The sequence below is a fragment of the Periplaneta americana genome, chromosome 7 (genome assembly GCF_040183065.1).
Source record: "Periplaneta americana isolate PAMFEO1 chromosome 7, P.americana_PAMFEO1_priV1, whole genome shotgun sequence".
In the NCBI taxonomy this organism is placed as follows: Eukaryota; Metazoa; Arthropoda; class Insecta; order Blattodea; family Blattidae; genus Periplaneta; species Periplaneta americana.
Window position 1 is genome coordinate 103,824,413 of NC_091123.1, and position 20,463 is coordinate 103,844,875.

Genomic DNA, 20,463 nt, shown 5'->3' on the forward strand with positions numbered 1-20,463 from the left:
GGTTAGCTTACATTTGTAGTGACATAACAATTTTTATCTTTGTAACCTATGATGATTCCAAGTTGAAACTTATCAGTTCATTATATCACTAATTGAGGCGTACTATATATTTTTTTGCTTAAAATAGAACCCCCCGCATTTTTAAATATGAATATATGAAAATTGTTTCACCATGTTTTTTTAGTGTAATTGAATATATGCAGAAAACAATATAAGCAATAAAAACTATCACATATTAAGAATGTGTCACTCAATTTTTGTAAATTTATCTGGAGACGTTGTTGAGATATATCATTTTAATTGAAGCGGCGTGCTTACAAAAATATGATTTTTCTTCATGTTTGGAATGCCACTGACAGAAAACGAAAAGCACAGGACATATGAAACTCGGCAGTTTTAGTTAGAGCGACGGGTAAAACAAACCCTCAAATTTTGAAAGAAATCTGAGTCGGTTGGGTTGAACGCCTTGTTGATTTGATGTGGAATGACCTCCTTAACAAATTAGTACATATGAGTCATTCCACTTCAAATCGCACAAAATTATACAAATTTTGACCTTCATATTTCTGATTGCGTTTATATTTTTTTTACCAACTCTATGGGTCTAATAAACCAACAAGTGTATTTTTATTTCCTCCTAAGTCCACATGTTTTTAAAATATTACATGTTAAAATTCGTTAAAAATGTTGCACAATGCAACATTGTGCAACATTTAAAGAGTCATATTTCTGACGATATTGATATTAAAATTAAAAAAAAAAAAAAAATGCATTTAAAAGCTTAAAGTACTGTCTTTTATTAAATATTTACTAACTAATTTTAATATAATTATTACAAATATTTTTTTATAATTCAATTTTTAAAACTTATATATCAATGTGAAATAGCCCTATTAAAAATCTAAAAAAATGCCTACTAGATGCACTGAAGTATTCTTAATAATTCCAGAAAAAATCAGAATGGGATCTCCAATTGTTTAATGGAAATTTAATTACTTATGACAGAATGTGTAGTGGTCAGCGAAGCAGCAGTGGACGAGAAGCGTTAAAGCGCGCTGGGAGGTTTATCGGCACTGGATGATTCACTGAACATTGCAACATTGCACCCAGTACGGATCAAGTCACTCGAGGAAACACTGCTAATTTACTTATTATGATATCTTCAAATAATTGTACATTATGCTTTTTAAATGTTTCTTTTCAGTCACACTTTAAATTTTCATTCGCCTACCTTCTTTCTTGAAAGAAAATTGTTTTACTAAATCTTCAGTTTTTGACAACGGAATGAAAGAATGTAATTTTAATGTACCAGTTATTGGTTTTAGATTGTGGTATCTGGCCTGCAAATTTTCAGTGTGGTTTTTGTGCTTATTCAATGGACAAAATATAAATGACACGTTATAAATGTTTTTTGTGACGAATCAAACAGTTTTTTTTTTTTTTTTTTTTTTTTTTTTTTTTTTTTTTTTTTTAAGGATCTTGTATAGGCTAACTCTCGTAGGAAGTTTTTTAACAGTATCTCCAATGCCAACACGTGAACCTTTACCATGCGACATTGCAAAGAAGTGTCATTCAGCACTAATTCCATAATCATCTTCATATAAGCAATAATTTTTAATTTTTTTTTTTTTTTTTTTTTTTTTTTTTTTTTTTTTTTTTTTTGTGAACTTGATCCATTGGAAAAGTAGATGATTTTTTTCATATCGTTGAATTCTTGCTTTAAGAAATTTATTGCTTCGGATTGAAAAAAGTGAAAGGGATCGGTGTCATGTTTCATGGTTTCTGAGATGACAGTACTTTTGTAACGAATTTCTGTATCTCCTTTGAAATATACTACAAAAGGATTTATTTATTTATTTAAATATACAGAATAAAGAATATAATTACAAAAAAGAAAAATAGAAATAAAATAATACAATCAATATAAAAAAGGAGTTACAGTAGTATTAACAGAATTTGAAACCGGATGAGCAGCGCTCGTGTTCGGTCGCAGTTCAGATATAATATTAATAGGCCTATAAAATAAAGTAGGAAGTAAAATTAAAATTGTATTGTATTGTGGCTTGGCATATGTTCCAATGCACACCTTGTATTGAATCTTGTATTACAAATGAATAATTTTCAGAAAAGTCTGCAATAACTATGTCATTTTCAGGTTCTACATTTCTTTGCATTCCGCCAAAAATGAAATATAGCTGACTTTTGAAGGGATGACTATGCATCTTCTCCATGAAAAACTTTACATGCTTGGGAGCCTTTTACTTTTTGAAACTTTTCACGGGGGTATTGTTTTTGTTGTAGCTTTCTTTTCTTGATAGGGGATTCTATTGACATCAAACTCTTGTTTAATTCCTCAATATTAGTGATTTCTAGCACTGTATCCATAGAACTGCTAGAAGAAGAACTGAGATAATCACTTTCTCTGTCCGCACATTCATTAGATTCATGTTTATTAATATCACAAGAATTACTGGCTTCACATATAATTTCACCTGACCTATCCGGAAATTGATTGATTTTTACGAAACGAATCACATATTTGCACATTCAAAGACTCCTTTAAATTGAGCTTTATCAATATGTCGCGACTTACGCACTTCGTGTACTTTTCTTTTTAAAAGCGTGATTAGGAAGGTAAATGGATTTAAACGCTTGTTATATATTACGCGATCTTTACCATCACTCATGATGTATAGAAGTCACGTCACTGCGTGAAATTCAAACCCAAACTGATTATTTTTCTCTTCTATATTTTGTCTCCTGCCATCTGTTTACTGCCATAAAGTTTACTGCCTTACCCAGCCTTGCTATCATCAAACACCTGGCTATACTACAGTATAAACATACATCACTGTGAAGGGCTTCCCCTCTTAGCTGAGCTGACAATAATAAAATCATTTTAGATAAGATATTTACTGTTCCTTAAGGTATTAATCATTTGATGATTAGTATGGTGACATCAGATGTAACGGGGGATTTCGTGAAAGTTTCCCCGGGCAGCCTTCTAGCCTATGGCTGCAAGCAGTTCATTAGCTGGGCATCGCGAGCGCGTGCATGCCTCCGGAAAATAAATTGTTACAAATGTATGGGTGCCGATCCCATATTTATAAATGCAGTAGTTTACAGATAATACATCAGCGAACAAGTCTGTATTTTTTTTTTTTTGTTTTTTTTTTTTTTAAGATTTTTAACTTGGCTATTTAATAGAGTAATTTCGCTTTGAAAAAGAAATAATTAAAAAAATAGGCCAAGTTTTAAATTTATTTGTGATATGCCTAAAGTAATAAAAAGTGTTGTATTTAGTCTTTCAAATGCGCCAAACCGCAAATCTCAATTATATGTAGACACAGAGTTCCAAGTGAGTTTATGTAACAGTGCGCGCTTAATTTGCGTAAGTTCAAATAGTCATAACTACACAAATAATTAATAATTGTGAAAATGAAACAATATGGGTCTCCTTATTTGATGTCTGGAATTCATGAAAACAAATTCGACCATTTCCGAGAAGGTCGTGTTTTAATGCTGTGCGATTTGACGTGGAATGACTCATATACTCTTTAATAAATGTCATCCTATGTAATAAAGAGAATTTTCCAAATAATTCAGCTGTACATAGTATAAATATCTGCAGAAAGAATGATTTTCAAATAGGAATCATAACCAAAATCCTGCATTATTTAAGGTATCGGTAAAACTAAAAAATTACTTAATAGCTCACACTTTCTATTCTGTAGATCAGGCATGCCAGAAATCAGACTCTAAATGTGCAGTTATGTGTGCGGATCGCCGGCCTGTGCATACTGCTTCATTCAAGGGTTGCTCTTACCAGTTCTTAGCTGGAGGGGTGTATAATAATCTATTCTGTGCTTCTAGGGTTGGATTAAATAGACATTCGGACATTATAAACACATTTAGCAGAAGGAAAAAAACACAGTTATTATCAGTGTCTATATTTAACAATTGTAATGCAAGAAACTTTAGGGTTACTCAGTTACACTTCACAAAATAGTGGTTTGTAAAGCATAATTTATTAATACGATTTTTATATAGTATTTGAAGGAAAAGGATATTGCAATAATTTCGAAACAACAAAAAACGAACAAGTATTTCATTTTACGTAATAGGTACTAATTATTTTAAAGTAATAGACCCTATTCTTTCATTGTTCGTCAAGCATTATTATTTATTGGGATCATTGGTACACAAATGTTGAAGAAAATATATTCCCAATTAATTACATGCAGTAGGACATTGTGAAGTTTTTACACTGAAATAATTTCCTTGCTGAATGCCAGTATAAATTAACATTAATATTAATAAATGATATAAATTAAGCTTAGAATTTAAATTAACATATAGTTTATTTGCAAAACATCGAGAGCAAGTATTGACAAGTTGGGAGCATTACTGAAAGAAATTAAAAATGTAGTTCACAAGCTGTGAAGCGATGATATTCTACTTATGTCAGGTTTAAAGATTTTACACATCTTGATTACACAACTTTTAACACTGTATCACTTCGGAATATTTATGATAAGACTTTCTTGTGTTAAATTCTAACGTACCTTGTTTACGTGTTTCGACCTATTTATGGGTCATCTTCAGAACTGGTCGTTGTTGGTCTTGGCGCCTCTTGTTCTGTTAACTGTGAGGGTGCGTCCGTGTGGTATAGTGTAGAGTCAAAGAGTGTGTGTGTTTTGAAATTGAGTTGTGTGTTGAGAATTTCGTTGGGGTGTGTTTTTGTGTGTCTGTATATTTCATATTGTTCTAGTGTGTTTAGTTTCTGGCTTTTTGGTTGGATGTGTAGTATTTTCATGTGTGTGTGTCAATGTCTCTGTGGGTATGGTTAGCATTTTGTGTTGCGTTCTGCACATGTGGAGGTGTTTTGTAATTTTGTTATGGCTGTGATGTGTTCTTTGTAACGTGTTTGAAATGATCTGCCTGTCTGTACTATGTAGAAGTTGTTGCAGGTGTTACATTTGAGTTTTTATACGCCTTTGTGGTTGTATTTGTTTGTGTTGTTTGTGTGTTGAGATGTTTTTGTAGAGTGTTATTTGTTCTGTATGCGATGTTGTAATTTAATTTCTTGAATGAGGTTGCAATTTTGTGTGTGTTTTTGTTTTCGTATGTTAGTGTGATGTATTTTTTTTGTTGTGTTTTTGTATTTGTGTTGTATTCTTATGTTTTTTATGATTGTGTTTTGTCTTATGTATTATGTTGTCTATTATGTTAGGGTTGTATCCGTTTTCTTGTGCTATGTATTTGATTGTATGTATGTATTAATTTATCCACACTGCAATGGGTATATACCCGGTGGCAGTGGTAACTAATTACATTCAATAATGACAATAATAAGCTTATTAATTAAAAATACAGTTAATAATACCAATAATTAATACTAACAATAATTAATAATAATAATAATAATAATAATAATAATAATAATAATAGGGAATATCCTAAATTGTGATTGTGTTTAGCCCTTCGTTGTAATCCTGTTGGTATGTTGAGTAGTCTGTGTACCATTATTCAGAATGCAGCTTGTTTGTGTTGTGTGGGGTGGTTGGATGTGTTGTGTATGTGTGTTGTTGGTGTTGTGGGTTTTCTGTATACTTTGAATGTGTGTTTGTTGTCTACTTTTGTTATTGTGATGTCTAGAAAATTTATGGATTTGTTGTTTTCAATTTCTAATGTGTAGTGTAGCTTTGGGTGTATTTTGTTTACATGTTGATGTAGGTTTTGGATCTGTCTTTTGTTTCCTTTGTATAGTATTAGTATGTCACCTATGTATCTGTGCCAATATATGATGTTGTCTGCATGTTTGTTGTTGTCTTTGTTTAGTATGTATGTTCTATGTGGTGTAAGAATATTTCTGATAGTATGCTGGAAATGAGTGATCCCATTGGTAGGCCTTCGATTTGTGTGTAATATTTGTTATTGTATATGAAGTAGTTTTGTTTTGTGACGATGTCTGTGGTGTGGTTTCTTTAATGTGTTCTTGTGGTGTGTTGTTGAAGATTTATTAATGTAAGTATATTAGCATAATATAGTGACGTGAGATGGAAAATTTGCTATTATATATTTTTCCAGAAAATTTTTCCGCTTTGCAAATAGTTGCTTTCTTCACTCCTTACAACCTCAAGAGCCTTACATGTATTCCTCACTATATTCTCATCACTTACCAGCTTATGAAATGTAAGTCGTCTAATCTTTGATGGCTGTGTTAGTACAGACTCCAAAACAACGCCATTGTCAAGTTCGTTTTGCCGTGAGAGTATTGATTAAGAAATAAGCACTGGCAATATCATATTTTGAGAACTTTACTAATCTGATATAAACTGTCACAACATTATTACCTCGACCTGGGCTGATGAAAGCCTTTCATTTTAAAATAATTATTGTTGGCTGAGGAAAACATTATAGCAAATATGTTATATGATTCGTAATTTCTCTTCTTCGTTATCTGTGAACTCCTCACTTTATTTATCATTACTCATTCACAGACACAACCAAATCAGTGCCTGTACTGAAACTGTGTTACTGAAACAAAAGCTGATATGCTGTTGCATTTCTGTATAGCCCTGTCACATTCCCCTCCAAGACGATTCACTCCCTCCAGGTAGGGGAATAGAGTGCACATCGCACAGAGACTACTGCACAATGTGCAGGGTTTTGGCATGCCTGCTGTAGATGAATTCTCGACATTTCACAGTACGGTACTGTGTAAATATTTTAATATTATTAAATGGTAAACATATTAAATTGTATAATATGTTACTGTTATTAAGGTATTAATTCTGTACATGTTTAATATTTGTATTTTTATAGTTAGGCCCTAAGCGTAAGAATGGACATGTTCTTTATTCTATGCTATAAAGCAAATGTAAGAATATTATGCAACGAATAAATCTAAATTTATCTGTCAGTCTGTCTGTCTTCATTCTCAATATACAAAGTATCTTTGTTGGAGATAATATTTGTACTAAATTATTATAAAAATCTGAATACTATGTAGATTAACTTTGATATATCAACACGTTTGCACATTAAATGTAATATAAACGAGAAATACTCACATTAATTAATTAATTAATTCATTCATTCATTCATTCATTCATCCGACTGATACATCAACACTTTTGCACATTCAATGTAATATAAATCAGAAGTACTCTCATTCATTCATTTATTCATTCATTCATTCATAGTGTTCTGCCCAGATAAGTATTTTTAAAAAGTGCAAAAGCTTACTTTCTTCTAACAAAATTGACAAAATATACGTTTTCCGTCAGGTATTAAAGTTTTCTCTCCATCAATCCCGCTTTTCAGAAGGGTACTACTTGAACTTTTGTCTTTAGGCATAACGAATATTGCAACAAACCACCATGAAACATACGAACCGAGTAAATGCATGGAACGTTGGCAGTCAGTTTGAATTTTGCTGTTAAAATATAAACTAATTCATTCTATTGTTGAAAGAGAATACTGTCAGCCCGCGATATTTTTAAAGGGGCGAAACAAAAACGAGTGCGCGACCTGCTGCTTAACAATGTATTCTGTGCTAATGAAGTAGACATTGTCGGGTGAGATGGGGAAAGAGAGTATTGTTTTCTCGCAGTTTATATTTTTACAGAATAAAATGTTTGTTATTTCTGTATTCAGTTAGTATAAATATGCAAATACATGCCATAACGTTACATATATGCTCAAATATGGACGATAAAATTCTTCATACTAATTCCAAACAACGAGAAAGATGTTTCTGTTTTGTCTGCATATCGTCAAGTTTAAGGAAAAGAACATGCAAATATGCAAAATCCGCAGCTTAGTTATTATATATTAGCATTACTTTTGACGAGTTGTTTCTTATGTTGACGATTGATTATATACAATTGTGTGCAAAAACGGCATAACTGCAGTAGTGGGAAATGGTCTAAAGCAGCAGTTCCCAAAGTGTGCTCCGCGGAGCCCTTAGGGCTCCGCGAATGATTCTCTGGGGCTCCATCTGCGGAAGTTATGAAGATGAGAAAAATTGCTGCTTCCATCTAGTCTCTAGCGGGAAAAGGGAAACTAATTCCTTCAAGCGAAAAATACTTTCTGAGAAAGTAGTTTGCGTTCTTATTGCTACATGGAAGCATTAATATTAGATCTACTCGTCACTGGAACTATCTCGATCTTTCTTGCTTGCCAAGTACTCAGTGATTCTCGAAATTTATTTTTTATATATATATATATATATATATATATATACTGGGCAGGCAGCATTTGTTATTCGTGGTACGTGGAATCTACAATCTATTGACTGTTACATTACCTCAAAAATATATATACTGTATACCTGCATGCTAATTTGATAGCAGATGTGTTAGCTAAACTTTCGTTGAACCGGAACTGTGGCTTAAAACGGGCTCCCTAAGACCTAAGAGTCATTAGCCATCAACCAGTGCTTAGTCAAAGGGAGATAACAACAGCTATAACCTTACTTTCAAAGAAGATAGTGCGAATTCCTGGGAATTGAGTTCGGAATATGTTCAACATGATCCTGTCTCAGAGTCTACGATGCCTAGTGTAGAGATATTGAAAGTAACAAACGAAAATATTGTGATTTATATTTGGACATGGGATTCACTGAGTTTGCTGATGAACATCCACAGTGTGTGATATGCAGGGAACGGATTTATATGGACTAAAAATATATGAAATATGTAAATATATATGTAGTTATTTTTACCAAAATATGGAATTAAATATGGATTTTTACCAAAATATGGAATTAAATATGGACTTAAAATTATAAAAAAATGACTATGTACGTTAAATATTGGTACATTTTAATCAAACTAAACAAAAAATATAATGGACGTACCTTATCTTCCAATGTAGTTTCAACAAAACACAATTTTTATTGTCTGTTACCATAACAATAGGTTACAAACATTTCTTTCAAGTGCTGAAAAGTGAATCTTCTTCTATTGTCTCTGAGGATAGATTTATACTGACTAAAAGAGCGTTCGACGTCACAAGAAGTAACTGGTACATAATTCAATTTCACAATGTCTGCTGGGGATAAGTCCAAGTTAATCTTCACTGTTGATTCACCACTCATCACAGCAACAACCTTTTGTAGTTCTTCATATCCAGGGTTTTTTGAAAGTACAGTGTCCACCTTAGCTCTTACTGCATCTGCAACTTTACCTCTACCACGATTCAGTTGTTCCACAGTACTATTTATAATTTCAAAACTTTCAGATAGTGAAAGGTGCCTATTTTGGAGACTTTTGAGCGTTTTTATGATGCATGAAAATGTATGCTGAATGTGAGCTAAGTCATTCTTCACACTTATGTCACAGGTAACTGTTTTCGCAGTATCAATTGAGACTGCATCTTCAGAGTCCAATGCAAGGAGAACATTGTTAATAGAGTCTATATGTTCGGCATAATATTCAACTGCTTCTAGCCATGTACCCCATCTAGTTAAAATTGGCTTTGGTGGCAATGGAATTTCAGGGTACATTTCTTTCAACACGTTAACTCTACTGGGAGCTTTGAGAAATACTTTTTTCACTGATGAAATCAACAAATCTACTTTAGGGAAATTGTCTCTGACCACTTCTGCCACACGATGAAATGCATGCGCCACACAAGTAAAATGAGTCAATTTAGGATATACAACAGATAATGCTTGTCCAGCTTTGACCATATAAGGGGCAGCATCGCTAATAAAGAATAACACATTATCGTACATAATACCCTTTGGCCACAGGATACCCATAGCTTCGTTGAACAGTTTAACTATAGTTTTGTTATAGCACTTTTCTAGAACATCACAATGTAAAAGAATTCGTTCAGAATATTGTTCACTTAACAAACCGATAACTACATTACCAACAAGTCTACCTTCTTTGTCGGGAGTCTCATCAATGGAAACCCAAATTGAACTATCTTTAATTTCATCTCTTATCTTCTGTATTGTCTCATCGTAGATGGATGGAGCATACGTCTTCCTAAGTGTTGACTCATCCGGGATTGTATGTTGAGTATATTTTTCAAGGAATTCCCTGAAGACCTTATTCTTTAGTTTGTAGAGAGGAATATCAGCAGAGATGAGAGAACGGCACAGGTCGATGTTAAACTCAGATCTTACATTCGATGTTGTTGGTTGTGTTAAAAACAATTGTCTCTGCTTGGAATTTAGTTGTTTGTTGGCCTGATGTTTACTAGTTGTAATGTGTTGTTGCACCAGGAACTTTTGTGTAGATGATACTGCACACTGACACAAATTACAAAATAATATTTTATTGTCAGTTGATAAACCATCTTCTTTAAATTCTGAAATGTAACTTGTTAGTTTTGATTTTAAATTGACTGAATGACGTACTTTTGGCATATTTACCGTCTTTATAGTATGATTTACAAAACTGAACCTATGTGTACTCTGACTGGCATTTAACTGTTGAGCTGCACAACTGAAGTCTGTTAAAAATTTTAAATTAAATTAATACAGTTTTGTAACTTACTTTCCCATTGTTGATAGGACTGCTAATTTTCAAATAACTCTGATGTTAAAGGGATTACTGAACATGTGTTTAAATCTCTATTGTTGAAATGTATTTTTAAAAGTTAATGGAATTTTGTTTTGTTTTATTGTTAAACCTAATATAATATGGACTGTTTTATATGAAATATGGAAAATATATGGAAATTAACGAAAATATGTACTAAACTCTAAAATATGGAAAAATATGGAAAATAAAAGTAGGATTTTTCAACCCTACACATTGTGAAACATAAAGATAATGCAAAATATAAATTATATTAGCTTTATAAGTAAATATGTATTTACATATAAATCCTTTCCCTGGTGATATGTAACAAAGTTTTTCTCAATAGTTCTATGTTCCCTGCCAAACTTAGACAGCATTACTCAATTAAAAAATTCACAAATAAAACTGCAGACTACTTCGAAAGAAAAAGTGACGAACTCCATGCAGTTCAGACAGAATTTCACCTCGTGTAAAAACAAACAACGAGAAAACACTGAAAACGTCGTACTTGGTTAGTCATGACCAGGCTCTTGCTGGTAAACCTCACCCTTGCTGAAACTCTTATGAAATCCTATTAGTGAAGGTAGTGAAGTGCATGGTGGACGAGAAAACTGCAAACTTGATTTCCAGTGTGCCCTTACCAAATAACACTGTGCATAATCGAATCCAGAATATATGAAAAGACGTAAAAATATCATGATTTCCCGTATGAGTTAAACGAAATTCTTGTTACAACTTGACAAATCCACGGTCTTTGCTATGTTAATGATGTTTGTGCGATATGAATTTTCAGGTTTTTTCATGAAATATTTTGTTCTGCAGCCATTGCCATCCTCTACAAGTGATACTGAATTTTTTCCTTCTTCATTGAAAACTCGATACCGTGGGACAATTGCATTGATGTGTGCACAGATAGCGCAAAGACCATGGTAGGTCCTGTTGCTGGCGCTATTGCAAGGATCAAGAAAGTTTTAAAAACTACACAAGTAGACACTGTGTACTACACCAACACGCCCTCGCAACGAAAAAATGCCAGCGTTATTAAAGCAAGTACTAGACAATGCCGTCAAAATTATCAACTTTATTAAGGCACGACCTTCACAGTGTAGGCTACTCAAAATCCTATGTGAAGATATGGGTAGTATACACAAGTCATTGGTTAGTAATATTACACACAGAAGTGCGATGGTTGTCGCGCGGTAGAGCATTGTCCCGATTACATGAACTTCGAACGGAAGTTTCTTCATTTTTGAATTACCAGAAAAGTTTGCTAACAGATTATTTGAATGATCAGGAATGGTTGTACAAATTATGTTACTTGGCAGACTTTTTCAAAAATGAATTCAGCACATACATACAAGGTAAACGGAAGACTATACCCGATGCTGATGACGAGATTGTCGCACTGAAGAAAAAGATAGCGTTCTACATAGAAACCGTCGACAATAAGGATCTTACGTTTCTCATTGACTTCAAACTTTATAGAAGAAAATAACATAACAATGGATGTCTCATTCATAGCAATAATGAAAGAACATCCTGACAATTTGCTTCAAAATATGAATTCATACTTTCCAAGGGACACTCAGGAATAAATTCTAAACAAATATGAGTGAATTTTAGATCTATTTCCAGTGATGTCAAAACCAGCAGCCCTCACTGCTTCAGATATGAGGTCCTTATAGACATGGTTTCCAACAGCCACTGTCAGGCATAATTTAAAAGCAAACCATTTCCAAAATTTTGGGCTAAGTTAGGGGAGGATCTTTTGATATTAAGTTCAAAAGCTAAATTTCTCTCACTGCCTTTTGGTACTGTGTACCTCAGTGAAACGACATTTTCGAGGTACACGGCTACAAAAACAAAATATCGAACTTGTTTGGACACAGAAGACGATATACGTCTTCAACTGACTTCTATGACACCGGACATTGACGAACTCTGTCGCAAGAAACAGGCACATTCTTCACATTAACTTCGGGTGTACATGTAACATTGTAACATTTTTATATTCATATTCATGTATGGGACCAGTGCCCACCCAGCATCGTGATGCACTTGGGGAGCTATGATAGTGAAATCCGGTTGCGAATACCAGCTATAACAGCTGGGGGGATCATCGTGCTAACCATATGATACCTCCATTCTGGTTGGATGATCGTCCACCTCTGCTTCGGCATGTGAACTTGAGGCCAGCAGCCGACTGGTCGGTCTAGACCTTCAAGGGCTGTAGCGCCATGGATTATTTATTATTATTATTATTATTATTATTATTATTATTATATTATTATTATTATTATTATTATAATATTATTCAAACTTCCGTTTGTGTATCATGTGAAATATACTTCATAGAACGTAGACAGATAACACTAAAAAGTAAACATTTCTTGGGGCTTCACGAGAAACTGTTGCTTCAAAAAGGGCTCCGTGGCTGAAAAAGTTTGGTAACCGCTGGTCTAAAGAATACCCCTTACTCCTAACAATTTTGCTATTCTAGTTATAATTGCTGTCTCTGTGTGCATAATTCCTTTTTCATTATCGTCTTTCTTCAGTTCATTATAGATACGAACTATAGATTCCTGAAGAGTACTCTGAATGGCACACACTTTCTTTTTTCGAGGAATCACTGCTATGCTATTCTCTCTCTTTGGCATTATTGTAATAAAAATCTAAACACGAAATAAATCAATTAAAATGTGAAATCGCATTTCTATTAATCATCCAAGTGCATGTATCACACCGTATGTTATATTTATTTACACTTATCCGACTATAATCTTGAATTGTAACAACAACCGCAACACATAAAATAACTATTATATATTGATATTAATTAATTATTAGTATGTTCAAATTTCACTAGTGTCCAGTAATCGACTCGGAAATCTAGAACAATTTGAATTTTATAAAATTTTACTGCTGTCAATGGCTATTACTGCTGCCAACATAACAGAAAATCACTGCCAGTTGTAGTGTTATATAATGAGTTAATGGTGCTGCAAGAAATCGGAAATAAACTTCCAGGCCCTAAACATCCTGCATGCCGTTATTGTGAGATGTGACAACATAAAAAGATTTTAAAATCTAATGAACATACATATGCTAAAACCTCTAATCCACAAAAGCTATCAGAAAGGGATAGAAAGAAGAGATATGGAAAGTATAATTGAGAACCGTTTTTGCAAAACTTGCTAACTGAAAAAACTAAATTTTACAGGAGAGACAAAAACTGACTGGAGACAAGTAGGTTATAAGTGCAACCATCACATTTTGACACACTATAATGAAGAGAAATAATTCAATTTTACTAAGATAACTTTAACATCGTGTAGACGGCTAGCGCGTCTGGTCGTGAAACCAGGTGGCCCGGGTTCGATTCCCGGTCGGGGCAAGTTACCTGGTTGAGGTTTTTTTCCGGGGTTTTCCCTCAACCCAATATGAGCAAATGCTGGGTAACTTTCGGTGTTGGACCCCGGACTCATTTCACCGGCATTATCACCTTCATCTCATTCAGACGCTAAATAACCTAAGCTGTTGATAAAGCGTCGTAAAATAACCCACTAAAATAAAATAAAAAAAAAACATCGTGTAGAGGCATGCTTTATGTTAACGAATCCACCAAAATCTCAATTTTGCAAATTTTCAGTTAGCAAGTTTTGCAAAAACGGTCCTCAATTATGATCTTTTGCAGTATCAGTATTATAATGGATGGAAGAAATGTGTTCGGTCAATTTTGAATAATAATAATAATAATAATAATAATAATAATAATAATAAGAGAGATGATCCTTGTAAAATACTGATAGATAATTTAAAGGAAGCTATGGAAAAAAAAATGGGGTAACTACTACTTAATAATTACAATATGACCTATGCTAATATGCAGCAAGATGATCTTGACCAGATGTTTCAAATTTCAGCTGAAGATATTCAACGGGCATTAAATGGAGAGTGATGTAATCCTTCCAACTGGAGACCAATTTCTATAGCCCTATGTTCTGGGCATTAAATGGAGAGTGATGTAATCCTTCCAACTGGAGACCGATTTCTATAGCCCTATGTTCTGTTGTTAGACGATTAAGAGAGTTATTGATGTAAAAATGAGACAGTTCATCCTTTTGAATGAGAATCAAAAGGTTTTCGTCAGTCAACCGGGTACTTATATTGATATTACGTTTATTGATGGCTGTTTAGGACAAGCTAAGAAGATAAAGATCTTAATATCGTCATGTTGGATATAACTCAAGCCTTTGATAACGTGGGTTTTTAACAACTAGAACAAAAGATCTTAATATCGTCATGTTGGATATAACTCAAGCTTTTGATATCGTGGGTTTTAACAACTAGAACAAACACTTAACATGCAGCTTTTACAGACTTGCCTTCGCAAATTAATAAAAACTTTAACCAAAAGAAACTTCACTATCATCCATTCTTCAGGTTCAATGTCTGATTGTATCAAACTCAAAAGAGGGGTTTTTCAATGATCTCCATTGTCCCCTTTCCTTTTTAATTTATCCCTTGATATCATTATTAAAGAACTGACAGAAAAACATATTGACCAATATGGTTTCCAAATTAATTCAGATTTAGGCAGTGTTACTGTATCAGCCTTTACAGATGATCTAGATGTCATTGGTAATTCCATGAATGCAGCACAAGAGCTCGTTATGATGGTTATGTCTTTACTTCAAAATATTGGCCTACAGCTCAGTGTTCAGAAATCGGCATAAATTAATATTCATAAAGGGAAGCTACTTGAAAAGGATTTGTTTCTTCACCATGACTCATATATAAAGGTCATTGGACCAGAAGATACAAAATATTTAGGATTAACTTTCAATGATGAACTGCAGTTTAATTCCGAAGAATTGATAGTTTCTCTTTGTCATGATCTTGAACTTTTAGTATTGATGCCTATGTTGCGGCCTGGTTAAAAACTTAATATTATTAATCAATATATCTGGCCCAAGCTCATATATCCCCTCCAAATGGCTCTCTTACATAAATTATCTCGAAGTTTTTTGGAAGACGTTGATAAGATCCTTCAAAACTCTGTTAAAGAAATGCTTTTCCTCCCGACTGATATTTCAAATAGTATGCTGTACAGTAGTAAAAAGTTAAAAGGACTTCAGTTAATATGTGCTTTGTGGGTAGCTTTTCTTCAACATTGTAACATCTGTCTATCATTAATCAGAGCAGATAATCCGCATGTTAACATGATGAGACAGATGTTGAACTCAAATCATCGTGTGATTCCCTCTGCCTTTCTTTTCCCGAAGACTTCACTGAAACTGTAATTCGAAATTTTCGAGAAGAATTGTGGGGTCGTGAATATGAAGACCTTTCAGGATGGGGAAAAGGTGTTTCGACTAGTGAATGGATATCTAGCCTGAAAATGACAACAAATTTAGCAGGTGTTCATTCTGTTCCCGGCAGATCTCTTGACGGTACCCGGTGCAGGCATGGCTGCCTGGAGATCAAAACTTTAGCACACTTCTTGGAATTCTGTGAACAGGGATTACTCTTGAGGAACTTTAGACATCATCTTATACAATCCAAAATTGCTGCCGCATTAAGAAATAAGGGCTGGATAGTAGAAGAAGAAATCTCCTGTCTAGCTGAAAATGGGTCAACGAGATGAGTCGATATTTTAGCGTACAATACTGATACTAAACAGGGCATCATTGTAGATCCCACGATACATTTTGAAATAGGATATCATCAGTCAGCCGAGGTCCACCATGAGAAGAAGTCGATCTATGAGCCTACAGTCAATTATTTCAAGCTGAAATATTCCTTAATTCACATTGAAGTATTCGTCTTGCTCATATGTGTTCGAGGGACTATACCAGCTTTTTTCGAAGAATTTCAACGGTAATTTGCTCTGCCAACATCTCTGAAGGATGACATTGTGGTAACAGTGTTAAAAAAATCCTGTCAAATGATATGGTGCCACATTAATAGCAATTGTAATTTTTCATGTCCTTTTCTTTGTTTCTTTTTTTCTTAAATTTAATTATGTACATTTACATATGTATATTTATTTTTTGAAGATATACTGACTCAGTAAGGCTTGCTCTCAATGGGGGCAGTTTGTAATTAATTTAATTAATCAGTACTGAAATTAGAAATGAAGTTGACAAAAGAAAATTCAACCTTCAAACTAGAAAATCACCATAATCCACTAGCATATGTAGTAATGAGGGCAAAATGGTTAGGTTTCACCCTTAAGGTATTAAGTAAGCTGATCCGGACTATAAATAAAATTGAAAAACACTTTATTTGTGATTTTTAATGATTTGTTCCTTCTAAAAAAATCTGGTCCAAGCAACATTTTAAAGCATTTCAGAAATAAGTGAGAAAATTCAGATGCTGCCTAATTTTAAAATATTAAAAATTGAATGATGTTTCTATTGGTTACTTGCTCTTAAGCACACCTTTAAGAAGAGCTACAAAAAAACTCCACATAATAATAGTACACAATTTGGAGAAGGGTTAGCAATGCAAAATCTAGGAAAAATTCAAATAGAGAAAATTGAGTGTAAGAGTTCAAAGTGCAATATTTAATTAAATATCAGTCGAAACAGCTGGTTGAAGGGACCTATTTACATGAACATTAGTCGAGATGTTCTCTGAACTATTTAGTCTATGATTTTTTAATGTTTTAAAAACGAAAAATCGAATTTTTTCAACAAAATTTGATAACATTTCACCTCAAGTGTGTCCTTAACTCTTAAGCAGTCATGACTGACTTTGTAACATTGGAGTTGTTTGGAGTGTTGCTGACACCCAAAATATAATGGGTTCTTATGAGCTATACTTTTAGTGAACAATTAAAATATCACTCTTTTTTTTATTTATACAACTATATGAAATACTTCAACACCTATCACAATATTATAATTATTGTACAGTGATGGTAATATTTCAGTATTGGTTCACATGTAATATTCGAATGTCTGTTCACGCCTAATCATAATTTACTTTTTATCTTTCTTTCCAAACTACTTCCTTGAGTTTTCTGAGTGAACAGTCACTACTTAACATCCATTGTTGTTATTTGTTACATAAGTATGGTCAGTTTAGTCACTGTCACTATTTACAATAGGAGTGCGGAGTGTTGGTGTAACCTCACACCACTTAAACCGTTATCTCGAGAATGCAAATTGTGATTTCAAATGTGTTTATGGGTATTGTTGCCATACCAATTCTAAGAAAGGTACTGAAAGTTTCAGAAGTACAGACTTACTCAATATGTAATTAACAGCTCCATGACTGGAGTGTTAACAGCACCCTGCGTGACTGCTTAAGAGTTAAAAATGCTGTTGACATTAGCATGTATTTTATATATATATATATATATATATATACCTGTAATATATGTATTTTCAGGTGAAAAACTTAATGGACAATGTCACCCTGAAGCACTTTACTACAAAAATAATTTCAAGAAGAAAAAGGAAGAACTCTGTAGTACTCTCTTCAAATTGTATAATAATGAAGTGTTTCATAATAAGGTACGTAGGACGAATGCATTAACTTTAAGTAGACATATAATGGTTACAAGATTCGGGAAAAATAATGCTATGTGAATTATAAATATGATAATTCCTCACATCTGCAAGGGATATGTTCTGAAAGCTGCAAATACACGAAACCACTGAAATAGCAAACCTTATAAGTAAGTTTTTTCGATAACATACATACCAATGCGTTTCCACCAGTTTTTCCGAATCTGCATTTCCGAATGGACGTTTTCCCAAAGCTACCTTTTCCCAAAGACACAGTCCCGAATTTAATTTACTATTCACTTTCCCGAATATATTATGCGAGAAATTCCCCGAACATTTGATTACTTTGATGTCACTTACATGAGTGGCTCACGAGCTCATAGTAGAAGGCGACCTGTACCTCCTTGTGGAACCAGTACAATTCCATATTAAATAAATAAACACCGAACAAATAATCTGTCGGAAGACTTCCACAATCGTCTGCAAGTGGTGTTTGGGAGACACCATCCAAGCTTCTACACTGCTTTGACTGAGCTCCAAAAGGGAGACAGTGACACGAGGACCATGATTGTGGAATTCACATTGAGTAGAAGCATGAGGGCACAACTGAAGAGAGAGTGGCTACAACTTCAAACACGAATACCTGCAGGATTATCACACCTATGTAGCCGATAACAGATATCTCAATTACATGAGGATACTTGCCATTATTTCACTTTGTAAAGAGAAAGCGTAATTAATTATACCATAAATATATTAAATACATTTGTGTGGTAATATACATTACTGTATTATCAGGAAAATGGAAATCAAAGAAGTCGGGGAATTTTGTATTCTGGAAAATGGAAATCAAAGAAATCGGAAAAATGTCTGTTGGGAATGTGGATTCGGGAAAATGGAAATCAAAGAAATCGGAAAAATGTCTGTCGGGACTGTGGATTTATGAATTTTGTATTTGGGAAAATGGATGTTCGGGAATTCGGAATCGGGAAAATGTCTGGGAATCATACCATTGATGTTCTGAATTACTTAAATGATTTATTATTAAGCAAAATTCATCATTAACTGTCACTGGATGGTTAAATCACTTATTGCAATATGGTTAACCTTAAAAATTATATTAAGTATTGACAAGCACTTTGGCCACTTTGGGTATCATCAGGTCACATTAAATACAAATAACTTCATATGAACGTTAACATGGTACACAATGGTGAAAAATAATCTTCATTTTTTATAGGATGTAACATATAAGATTTACTGCAATGGATAAAATACATTGAATCATGGATTAAATTAAAAGCAATATAAATATATGAAGTTAGAAATGTTATAACATCGAAAGATTACAGAGTGGATGAAACTTCATCTTTATGATCGAAGATTAAAAAATATAAAACTTATCAGTGTAAAAGGTTTGAACAATTAAACATCTAAAAACTTGAACAAGTTAATATCAAAAGGCTGTTCATTTACATAGATAATTGTGTAAGGTACTTAATCTGCATATGAGTTGAGTGTACAACACCACTACATGGTATTCCAATATGTGGCGAGTGAAATGATGCAATCAGTCAATCACTGATGCATGGTTTGGAAACATATATTCTGTGAATTATTCTGTAGATAACAACTGTGATTAGTTATTAAAATATTAATGTAATGAATATTATGCCTAATGTCCATGATGTTAAAGGGTTACATAAACCAAGTGAACTTAAGTATGTTTGCTATAAGTTGGTTCCAACAATGTTTCCCAATAACCGTGTTTCAAAGACTGACTCTGACAAAGTGATGGCAAAGGGTTGGAAATTGTTCATTAAGTAAAGGTATGTTGCTGTTACAGAATTTAGCAATGTAAAATTCCTTGGTGACATTGGGAAAATAAAGTGTAAAATCGAGAATACTAAAGAAAAACAGCCTTGCAGTGTATTCTCCTTATAGTAACATTACCTTAATCTTACTGGTATAAATGCTGTCAAGATGAATCATTGTGTGGTCACATTTTTCGGCTATATTCAGAGGTTATATGTGCTTTTCAGCAGCAGTCTGCCAAAGTGGACCGTTTTAAGGGAAGAGATGGTATTTCAGTCATATCCCAGTCTGAAACACGGAGTCTCGAGTATAAGTCATTAAGCCCATCTGCCTGGTATTTTGAATTCTCGTGAACATATTATGACGAAATAAATTTGCCAGAAAAATATCATAGAGAAGTAAAGTCTCTAAGAGGATATTTCTCTTGATTTGAGTGTATAGTTATTGCTGCATTTGGTACAAAGTCCTATTTTCTATAAATGAACGAAATGTAATAATACAGTTTAGGGGCGTATCATTTGATGTTGAGAAAAATGTAATGGATGACTTAATTAAAGAACTGCAGAATTTACGATATAATAGGCATC

General features: G+C 33.4%; 1 protein-coding gene across 16 annotated transcripts in view; it reads left to right on the top strand.

Annotated features, from left to right (window-relative positions):
- Nucleotides 1-20,463, top strand: part of LOC138703320 (germ cell nuclear acidic protein-like) — a 300,735-nt gene that overhangs the window by 160,911 nt on the left and 119,361 nt on the right. For all 16 annotated transcript variants that reach the window (XR_011333103.1, XR_011333098.1, XR_011333100.1 and 13 more), the window contains one exon: nt 17,943-18,067. Coding sequence is in view for 8 of the 16 variants with exons in the window: in XM_069831106.1 (XP_069687207.1) it covers nt 17,943-18,067 (125 nt within the window). In the remaining 8 variants the exon portion in view is untranslated. The remainder of the gene's footprint in view (nt 1-17,942; nt 18,068-20,463) is intronic.